The sequence below is a fragment of the Passer montanus genome, unplaced genomic scaffold (assembly GCF_014805655.1).
Source record: "Passer montanus isolate IOZ18808 unplaced genomic scaffold, ASM1480565v1 scaffold17, whole genome shotgun sequence".
NCBI lineage: Eukaryota > Metazoa > Chordata > Aves > Passeriformes > Passeridae > Passer > Passer montanus.
In genome coordinates this window covers 11,373,748-11,385,458 of record NW_024364270.1, presented here as the reverse complement: position 1 = coordinate 11,385,458, position 11,711 = coordinate 11,373,748, and the positions used below count along the sequence as shown (strand labels likewise).

At 40.6% G+C, this 11,711-nt stretch overlaps 1 protein-coding gene across 2 annotated transcripts in view; it reads right to left on the bottom strand.

Annotated features, from left to right (window-relative positions):
• Positions 1–7,979: 7,979 nt before the first annotated feature.
• CRADD (CASP2 and RIPK1 domain containing adaptor with death domain) overlaps positions 7,980–11,711 on the bottom strand; it is a 77,463-nt gene continuing 73,731 nt past the window's right edge. For both annotated transcript variants that reach the window (XM_039703920.1, XM_039703921.1), the window contains exon 3: positions 7,980–8,497. In XM_039703920.1, the coding sequence (XP_039559854.1) occupies positions 8,202–8,497 (296 nt within the window). In that variant the 3' untranslated portion in view covers positions 7,980–8,201. The remainder of the gene's footprint in view (positions 8,498–11,711) is intronic.

The window sequence follows — 11,711 nt, the reverse complement described above, 5'->3', positions numbered from 1 at the left end:
CGTGGCATGTGCTGGCATCTAAGGACAGGGGACCAGCAGGCAGGGACCTGGGGCAGCACTAGGAGAGAGCTCTCTGGGAGCTCTGAAGCATATTCCCTTCCACTCTTGACCCCCTTTATTCTTGTCCTCTACATGCTTATGCACACACGTCCCTCTCTGACCTGCTTGCTATTCCCTGGCTTTACCAGGTGCACAACAGCTGACTCACCAGAGGCCCAAGCTGACATGGAAGCAGGGAAACCAAAAACTCCTCACAGGGAGCCCAGTCTGCAGCTGAAACAGAGAAATGACAGACCTCAAACTCACAGCTAACTGGTCAGCCAGACTTGGGACTTCATTTCCACTGCAATTTTCTCCAGATCTTTGTTATTAGTCTTGCCCACTAATATTATGTGGCTCTTGCTTTAGACAACTAGTTTCAGGGGTTTAGTCGAGTTCCTTTTTTCAGAGTTCTGTGGGACCCACATATTTGGCAGTGGGTGAGAAAACCTAAGTGTATCACAAGGATGTAAACCTCTGGTTGCCTCTTCCAAGGCCCATGTTGACATGCTTTGTACCATGACTGAGAAGCACACCCATGCTTCTCAGAGCTCCTCTTTGCTCTGCAGAGGTTTTTGGGGCTCCCCATGCTTGCTGTATGATGGCTGCTTGCTTTGACAGCAAGCCTAAGTGTACACAATCTCAGGCTCACTCCGCCTTCATCGAACTTTGCTCACCAAAAGTCTGCATCACCCTACAAGCTGCAGTCTGAAGTGGTTTCTCAAATGTTGAAAAGTCAGGGCCAGAAATGGAGAGCAAGAATATGTAATTATTGAGGCTCATTTCACATGCAGACATCAGACCCAATGTCACAGAGAGCCCAGTGAGAGGTAAGTAAAATTCCTTCAGAAGGTTTGCTTTCCCAGGTCCCTTTGTGGCTTGTTTATTAATCCTGAGATTTTTCTCAGAAGTCTTTATTATCCAGAACAGGGGTGTGTGCTGTTTGCATGCTGCTTCTTGGAAATTACTGGGAGGCAACTTACTGGGAGGTAATTCTAGATGGGAATCTGAACCAAAGGTGTTGCTTAAGCATTTCGAAGAATAATTGAGCACTTGCTATGCAGTTTGTTTAATAACCTGAAAGACGGATCCTTATCAGAAGTCTCCACATGCTCTAGTTACTCAATTGCTTTCTTATTTAAATAAAGCCTATCAAATATGTCCATAAAAATAAAAGCACCTCATAAGAGGCAGTTTCACTGAGGTGTGCCTTCTCCAGATAATTAAATTAAATGCTGTATTTTTCTGCTAGTTTATCTTTATATCCTTTTTTTTTTTTTTTTTTTACAGAGGTGCTGTGTGTCTGTTGGGCTTTCAAGGAAAATGACTGTGGCATAAGTCCCCAGCACTACTCCTGTTAAGGTGCCATGGTGGATCATCCTGACTGGTCTCAACCAAGTGGAAACATCCCCAGCCCTTCCCTGGAATTCACAAGGTGAAGCTGGGAAGCTTCACCCTCCTGATGCAGAAAGAACCACTAAAAAATAAAAATAAACATTGAAGCAGTGTAGAAATCTCTGTGTGCTTGCTTCCTAGAGAATGCTGGTCAGTGTACATGTAAAAAAAAGCCCAAAACACCCACCCTACTTTCCAAGGAGAATTGAATGATTCTCTTCAGGACAACCCAAAGATAGTGGTGCAAAGATAGACAAGTATAATAAATAACAATAAAATACTAATGATTGAAAACACAGTGAACAGTGACATGCAGAAGTCACAGATAGTAGAATGATTACACATTTTCAAAGACAGAAGGGCTAATATTTGAGGCTCACACCTGAGCTGCATGCCACTGGGCAGGCTTACTTGAGAGCTGCCAAATGACCAAGTGCAACCATCCCAATGGCAGCGAAAAATTTCCTCTACCAGCACAGTACCCAAACCAGAGAGGAAGTGCTGTACCAATTCTGAATTTAAGAAAAAAGTGATTTTGTTAACCAAAAATTAATCCTGACTCCAGAATTACATCTTCAACTAGGAACACTGCTGATGGGCACTAAGCTTAAGCAGTGCTCCCAGCTAAGGTGTTGTCCTAACCTGCCCTGAGCCTGTTCATGGAGGTGACTCTGTCATGCAGGAACAGGAACTTGGGCAGTTAAATATTATGCCTAGGCACACTGCCTTGTGAGTCCTATTTCTGAGGACTCACAAGAGAGAGAAGTAACTCACAAGAGAGAGAAGTAACTCAGCAGGCAGTGGAACGACCTTTGAGCATACGCTGCAAGGAGCTGCTAAGGAGCTCTCTGTGCTCTCTGTGCATCCTCTCCACGTGAATGAACTTGTTGCTGGTGTGCTGAAGGTCTGGCTGTCATCCTGAGAACCCAGACACCTCTCTGCACTAATCTCAGTAGCCACAGCAAAGCACAGTACCTTTTTTGCCCCAGGGTCTAATGGGGTTTATCCCTCTCGTGGCCTGAGGCCAGTTCAAGTACTTGGCTCATTTCATCCTGCCTGCCCTTTCCCAAGTCTGACAGCAAGGGCTGGTTCTCTGTGGGTCAGATATGAAATTTGTAAAAAAAGAGAAAAGAAAACCCACAGACTTCTGTTACACTGTGCTTCTTTTTGGTCAGCAGTGGCTTTGCAACACTGATCTTAAGGTGGGAAACTCCACAAATGTATTAATAGTCTCCTGAGCCACCAAATCCCCGGTTTTATGGATTATTCTCATTCCAAAAATCAAAATTATCTTGGTTTTGGAGATTTACCAATATCCTTTGCTGCATGGCTCCACTTTTCTGGTTTTTTGTTTTTTTCCTTTTTCATGACACTTTGAAGTGAATAGTGCAAAGTAGTACTTGTGGCAGTGAAAAGAGGACCCCATAGCCTAGAATTCCTACTACATCCATAATACTCCCTTTCCTTTTGATTGCCTCAAATCCAAAAAGACTGCTTTTTTAAAAGGAGATAGTAAAAGTACTATGCTTCAGCAGGTTCCAATTAAAGAAGGCCTAATCCAAAACACACTGAAGTTAATAAGAGACTTTTTGTCTCTTTGCTGTTGGGGCTTGGAACAGACATCAGCTTCAGAAATGGTACCTGCATCACCTACAGATGTTTTAATGCAGTCTCTTCCTGCAGAAGACACAGGAATCTTCCTGTGCCATCATCAGCTCTACCTACCAGTTTCAAAGGGAAATTGCAATTAATCTTTTTTCACAACTAAAATGCTAGGTTCTGAAATGAATTCTGCTAAAACACATACTAATTTTTTAATCTGTTTATTTTTGTTTCTGGCAAATGCTCATTTTTTTCCAAATGCTCAGGACATCAATTAAAAAAGACACTGCATTCAGGGGGAAAAAAGCCAAATCACTGGATTTATTTTAGATCTTTAGATTTTAGGTGACAGTAAGACACCTTGAAAGTTAAAATTCTTTTTATTTAGGGAAATCTGGTCAAAGATTTTGAGTATTCACTGTAAACAGACAAACATTTTATTAACTGTCTTTTTAGCTCTACTTCTACTATGTCTTGACATTGGTCTATGTCTATGGAGAATATGGAAGCTTATAAACAGATTAGCTCTCAGAGACTGTTTTCCTTTCCAATAAGAAACAAAATTGGCAGCATGACCACATTTAGCATGAGATGAGCATGCCTTTTATTTTCTTTGAATATAATATGACATTGTTTATTTTTCCAGACTTTTGCAAAATGTTTTATTCCATATATCAATGACTGTCATAAAATATGACTCCAGATGGAAATTTCCCTCACTATATCTGGGTGAAGTGGCTCACAGATGACTGCATTTTCATTTTACACTCCAGCCACTCTTAAATGTTGGCAGTGTGACATGCTTTTACCCTGAGAAGATCCTTCCATTGTGATCATTCATATAGCTTATGCAGGTGAGAATTAGTGCTCTTAGGTCTTGCCTATGCCATGCTAAGTGTCTACCTGTACTTGCAGAGTACAAAACAGGTTTTTTTAGTTTTAGTTTTTTTAATAGAGCTTCTTTACAACTTAGAAGAGTTAAATGTGATGTCAAAGTCTCCTCTGGAGACCAAGCAAGAAAATCAAGGACAATGTCTTCCAAGGACTGGAAGTTATGCCATCTGTTTCAGTGGAAGCTCCAGCAGTGGCTATATTTATTCTTCCCTGTCTTGGAGCTCCTAAACTGTGCCACAAATAAGTAGATACCAATAATACCAGTTTCACTAGTGAGGATTTTTCAACATTGGTTAAGAAACCTGAACACATCAGAGAGCAGTTTCTGCCAAACTCACGCTCCATCCCAAAGGCCAAAGTGGCTGCACGCTTCAGCACAAGTGGTGGAACTGGGGTTCCCCTGGAAGTCAGCCTGCCCCCTGCACCAGTCCTGGGTGCACAGTGGGCAGGGAGGACAGGAGCCCCCGTGCAAGTCTCCTGTCATTACCCAAACTTTGGCATAAGGGAGTTTGAGGCAAAGGGAGAGATGGGGAAACTCACTGAGTTGCCTCAGTCCTGAGCAACACTCAAGTCGCAGGCTTGTCCACGAGATTTAAATAAATAACATTTGGTCTTAAATTAGCAGAAAAGAATAAACATTTTAAGGTCTTCTGAGTGTTTTATGAGAGAATAAGAGGCCTTACTATACATCTGAAGAATTAAATTGTCTTAATTGCATCCTTGTGCAAAATAAAGCATTACATACAGAAGAAAAATATTTTTAAGTGGATGGGAAAATCCACTGGGCTAAAGGAATACTACTGTCAGTTAAATGTATCCCTGCATTTGTGTAGTGCAAAAACAAGCTTTAATAAAAATGAAGAGTCTAATAGGAACATTTCCATGAATTTAAAAATATCAGCAATGGAAACAATTTCATAAAACAAGTAAACCTCTCTCTTCAATATTTGCAACTCAAGTATTACAGCATTCATTTAGGCTCTGGGAATGTGAAAGCAACTATAAATTATTAATTATATGCTTTGCTTTACAATATAAGAGGCCAGGCTTTATAATCCTTGTCTAGCTGTGGCTCCTATAATTTTAGTACCAGGTGCAAGGTTTGTACATTTAGCTCACCTAAAGAAGTTGGAGAAATTACCTGATATGATACTCACCCATCCAGTTTCCAGTGGCCCATAGTAGATATTCAGACAGATACCTGGCTTAAAAGGAAGCCTTATTTGGCATGAAATTTCATATCTACTGAAGGTTGTTTTCTAAACCATTAAAAATACTCTAAGTATATTAGTTATGGATAACCTGACATTAGCCAACCATATCCTGGACTGCACCAAAAGAAGCATGGCTAGCAGGTTGAGGGAGGTGATTCTCTGCCTCTTCTCCACTCTCATAAGACCCCACCTGGAGCGCTGCTCACAGCTCAGGAGTCCACATACAGGAAGGACATAGAAGAACTGGAGTGAGTCCAGAGAAGCACCATCAAGAGGACCAGAAGGCTGGAGCACCTCTCCTATGAGGAAAGGCTGTGATAGTTGGGACTGCTCAGCCTGGAGAAGAGAAGGCTATGGGGAGACCTTATAGCACTGTTCACTATCTAAAAGAGGCCTACAGGAAAGCTGGAGAGGGGCTTTTTCCAAGGACATGTAGTGATAGGACAAGGACGAGTGGCTTCAAATGGAAGAGGGCAGGCTTAGATTAAATATTAAGGAGAAATTCTTAATTGTGAGTGTGATGAGGCACTGGAACAGATTGCCCAGATATGTTTGGATGCCTCATTCCTGGAAGCATTCAAGGCCAGGTTGGATTGGGCTTTGAGCAAACTGGTGTACTGAAAGGCGCCCACGGCAAATGTGTTGGAGCTAGATGATCTTGGAGGTCCTTTTCAACCCAAACCATCCCATGATTTCATGAAATGAAGAATACAAAATGCAAAGTTCACCCAGAGAAGGTACTAGGGTCATGTGAGTGTCCCCACTACATTGCTTCACTGCCCAGACTGGTTGCCTCCTTGGAGCACTGTGCTCATTCTGGGTTAACTGGGGAAGAACTGCCTTGAAGGGTGTTTAGACTTGGTCTGTGTTTAGACTTGTCTGTGTTTAGACTTGGTCCGTGTTGGTTCAGAGAAAGGTAAGGTACTTACATTTATGACACTGGGAGTCAATTCTTCCTCTACATCACATTTTCAGTAGTTCCTCCTGTCAATGATCTCTAGCTTTTTTTCCTCCAAACTGCTCCCAGGGAGAGTGCTTTGCCTCTCTTCCCTAATATGCAAACCACGCTCCTGTAAATCTCACTGTCAAAATTGCTTTAAAGTCCTCATCTCACTCCCTGTGCTGGGCTGTGCTCATTTGCCAAATGTCTGTACACCTGCTCTGGGATGGTTTTCCACCTAAAAAAGAACATGTTGGCATTAAAGCATCATGAAACAGAAAAAAAAAATAAAACTCAAACCCTAAATTGATTTACCTTGTTTATCTGGAATTTTTTGATACAGTTAATCTCTAGAAGTAGGATATGCTTAGCTGAGCTCTGAGTGAGGTATAACAATATCAATTTACTGAAGTCAGGACTCTATACAAAAGAGTAAAACCAAAATACTACCAGATTGCTTCAGAACCTGCAGGAGCCAGATTCTGCCAGAATATATTTACTGTTTCCATGCTTCTAAAAACCAAGGAATTTAGGATTTCTTTAAAATTTCTTTGTCTTTTCTAATTTCCCATGTATTTCAAATTTGCATACAAAAAGAACACATTTATTAAAATGAAAAGCAGTGAAGTTCATTCTTGCCCCAGTAAAAACTTCAGACAAGGCTGTTAAACTGTGAAATAGAGCAAATTTTGCAGGATGGGAAGTTCTTTGGCAATGACTCTGTAGATGAAACAGTCTGAAGTAACTTGCTCATAAGCAGACCTAGAAACTCAGCATCAAAATTCTGTTCTTCATTTACTGCACAGCAAACTGCTCAGGGAGAATTCAAATGTATTTTGCCTCTTATCATTAGGCCTCAGAGAGGATCTGGTCGCTCCCATTGCCTTTGGGTATCCTTCAGACTGATCCCCCCTTGCCTGGTCAGCAAAGATCTCGGGTTTTTTTTTCTAGCAGGAATAAAATCTCCATGACAGAAGAGAAGAAGAAGAGCAAAGCTTCACTGTTTTTCTGCATAAAATCTTTTCTTCATTGGTGGTACAATTACACTGGCAAAGAACTGAGGATAGCAGTGTCAAAGCTGCCCCCACTAGGTGCAGAAAAGCTGGTAGAAAGCAAATGAGCCTGGTGGATGGCTGGAGGGAAGCTGGAGGGAAAGCAGTGGGAAGCTCACCTTGACCAGAAAGGACCTACAGAATCCACTACCCTGCTGGGTGTGCAGTGGTCAGAGCAATGTGCTATGGATACTTGACCTCACCATGAAATAAGGTTGCCTGGATACCGAGCACAGTTCAAAGACTCTGCAGGCACCTGAGGTCTCCCAGTTTATTAGCAGAGACAAACATGGACAACTTAGAAGTTGTCTCCTTTTTTAGGCTGCCTCTTGCTCAGTTTACATGGTTCTTCCCTACTTCTGGTCACTTTTGAACTGTGTGTCTTCCCTGAGAACTCCCCACTTGTGACAAGGCATATGCACACAGGGCCTGCCTGAGAAACCTACACCTATTAAATTATAATGGCAGAAACCCCCACAGGCACAGCACATTCCTGCTACTTCCACTTGGGCCTTTTTCAAAGGCAGACCAAAGTGGCAGCCATCTATCCTAGCAAGAAATTGTACGTGCTGAAACTTTATAAATGTGAAATTAGCCACCTGCAATAACTGTTGTAAAATTGTTAAATTAGTAATGGTGATTAGTCTCATTTCTTGCTGTAATATCAGGGAACTAGCATGAAACAGCAGTAAAAAGGCTCCTACATAGTCCAGAAAATAAGTTAAACCAAGTCTTACTCCCTCAGTGAAATCAAAAACCTTGCTGAACTCACAACACACCTGCCTGCTTGCAAGGACTTTGTCACCCTATATCCCCACTGAAATAGCACAAAAGGGAACAGGAAAGAGTGATCTATTTTTTAATGCCTGCTAAAAATTAATCTGGCATGAAAAGAATTACAATTCATAAGATGCCACAGAAAACTGGAATGTTTAAGCTTAATAAAATCACAGTTCCCAACCCCACTATTTTTACAGCTTGAAGCATCCGATCTTCAACATACATTTCCATCCTCTTCACGTAATTGAATGAAATACGTGGATGCTCTGAATAAATAGCATGGCTTCACTCAAGCATGTATTGTATCACCGAAGGATCCACTTCCTCTGCCATCAGACTGGAGTGCAGACTTTGGATTGTTGCTTTTTTCCCCAAACGCTGTTTCCACAGGACAAATGCAGCTACGATCTGTGACTGCAGGTTGTGAGGGTGATTGACTTTACATCGATAGATGTCAGTATGGGACAAACCCAAGCACAGAGCTACATGCTCCCATTCAGGCCCCAGCCTCCTTGCCAGCTTGTTCAACTGCTGATCTGTTGGTGACATCTTCAAAACGCATGGTGCAACCTCAGTTAAGTCTGTAAAAGAGAAAAAAAAGAAAGAGAAAGAAAAAGCATGTGTGTCACTAGGCAATGCTTCAAGAGTTAATGGGAGACCTTGACAAAAGACAGAATAAGCATGAGCAAAGCTGAGGTGAAAGAATTAGTTAATTAAAGAAACAGAATACATATTTACCTAGAAAAATTAATTACATAATCAACCAGAAGATTAATCAGAGGAAAACTAATGCTCAGTAGACCATACTAGGGAGACTTGTGCTTTTGCCTGTCAGTAACCCAGACATCAGAACTGTACATCAAAGAAAAACCTTCCAAAAGTAATTATAGATTTCGTAGAAAAATTAATTACATAATCAACCAGAAGATTAATCAGAGGAAAACTAACGCTCAGTAGACCATACTAGGTCTACTGAGCCTTGTGCTTTTGCCTGTCAGTACCCAGACATCAGAACTGTACCAAAGCAAAACCTTCCAAAAGTAATTATAGATTTCAGGGTAGTGAACAAGAAAGGTTTTCAGGGAACCTGTTTCCAGCAGCCATCATCCTCAATGTGCTTGCACCAGTATGATACAGTGACAAGTGACAAATATGGGACCAATAACATCTTACTACTCCTATTCTGGGACTCCATTTATACACTTCAGAAATAACTTTGATTCCTTAGTTAATAGGTATTACACTATTTTTTTATTGAGGGTTGTTCACAGGAAATTCTGTCCTAAGATGCTACTTACCCTTTCTGCCCTGTCATATATGGCAAATTCATCTTGAGAAGACCATCCTTGAGGGCTTTTCCTCTATTTGAATGAATCCATAAGCATGGTTCAGGTGAACCCAAATGAACAGGACATCAACACTGTTCACAAACACAAATTATGCTTCCTTATCCCTCAGATCTTGTAACACTCCTGAAACAAGGCATGCATGTGCCACAGCTCCATTCATCTGACCTCCCTGAAGATGTTTTCAGGAGAATGCAAGGAGGTCCCATTTTTCCTCAGAGATTTTTGCCTGATGCTAAGTCCCTTAGGATTGTCCACATACCCAAGAGAATGCACTCTTCATCCAAAAAGATGCTCCACATTCAACTGGTACCTGAGGAGAACAGGATCAATACAACTACCAAAACAGCCTTCATAGGAAGCATTCAGATAGCTGTAATTATCAGCAGTAAAAATCTTGTAGGGACTGAATCAAACTTTTCCTGCATACACAACTGATCTCTTTATGTGTTCCCTAGGATAATCTGATAATTAAAATAAAACTCCAAAAGAATTAATACAAACAGTGTTAGCAGCCAAGTGAGAATATTCAGAAACATGCAGTGTGGGATCCAGCTCACCTAACTACAGGTAACACCTCCTGAACTAAATATGCTAGGATTAATTATTGTTGAGAAGAGAAATAGACTCTTCTAAAATACAAACCCTTTCACTGGAAAGAAGATGTCTAAAATAATCAGATTAACTAAACATCTCTAAATGTGCACATTTCTCTCCGCTGATTGTAAAAGGAGCATTGGGTATAAACTCAAATGTTGATGTTGATGCTGTAAACAGCCAGTGACAGCAAAATTATTCTCTACCTATAAGTTGAAACCATATGCCAGCCTTTAAAAAGGTGCATTTAGAAAAGCAGCATAAAATACCTACAAAGCATATTTGTTCTTTGACAGCCTTTGTGATCAAAAACTGAAGAGTAAATGCAATCTGCAATTGCTGCTCTACTTCTCTTGCTGAAGATATTCCAACAAAACACAGGCAAAATATCCCCTTGAAAAATGCTGATTACAGCCTGTTGGTCTGAAGCAGCAGATTCCCTACAGAAATGCCACTTTGCAAAATCTAATTTATAGCTCCAATATCATGCTCACAGTCTCCACTACAGCAGAACAGAAACTCCAGAAAGCACTATTCCTTCATTTTATCAAAAGTAATTGTTTTTGCATAGAAGACCCAGAGCCTGCAAATGTTTGTACAATTTCAGGCAAATAATACACAAGAACTACACAAAGCTGCTTTGAGTAAAGAGAAAATTGCTTTTTGAAGAATATTTAGGTCTCTTTCATCTTTCTGTCTCCAGAGTACCAAAGGAATCTGGAGCAAGTGCTGGTTTGTGGAGAGGGCAGAGGATGCACAACTTCTGAAGAAGGCTGAGCAATACCTGTGGGGCTGCCCTATGCTGTCACACCAGATGTGATACCAGTTTCACAGGCAAGTCAGGACACGGTGGTGTCTTTCATGAATGCAAACAGTTGAGAATAAAGTAAATATAGCTACACTGTGCTGTCACCAACAATACTTTTTGATATTAAACCTTTTCTTTGACTTATGGTCAGCTACTGTGTACCCACAGCAGTAATACTTGCCAACCTGGGCTTTTTGCTCTCCCACTGAAGTTTTCATATGTCACATCCACTAGCAGAATGATATTATGATACTGAAATGCGATCAAGCAGGCAGGCCTAACAATAATACATGTCAGCTTGTCCATCCAGCCTTTGATATAAGCAGGCTTTTTTACTACAACAAGGATCTTGCCTTCAGTCTGTTATCAGCCCTTTAATAAGGATCAGAATAAAACCCATCCAGGAGATCTTTTCATCTTACGCTACCATCTGATTCTAATATGGATGTGGAAAACTCTGGGACAGAAGCCAAATGTTAAATTTAATACAAAGGACTGGTATTTCAGTCTCATTTTATTTTCTGTGATAGCTCATTTTCTGCTCTGATACAAAAACATTGAGGAAAATTGGAGATAAATACTACATGACAGGCAATGTTATTTAGCGGTATAGAGAAATATTTAGTGAGATCTTTCAGTTATGACAAATGCAAAATCACGAAAAGATTTGAATATGCTCTAGGATTAATGCTATTCCTAATTTAATAAACATAATGGCATTTGAGGTGAAATAGAAATGAGTTCTCTGTGCTCATGCCCAAACTGCTTTGAATATATTGCAAAAATATTAAAGATACCTTTTTTAAGCTATGTTTACTATAAACTCTCATATATAATCTTCACTTGTCAGGAACTGCCTGAGGGAGGTAATGAGATTAGAGCAAAAGTTTCAATTATGCAGATCCTGCAGTTGCATTTGAAAGGTACTTTTAGGATACTGAGACCTCATTTTTGAAAAAAAAAAAAAAAAGGTCAAGTTTTTCTTGCTGTAGATGGGTCTGATGAGTAGGTGTACATGCTTCAGTCATGCGTTTGCACTTAGCA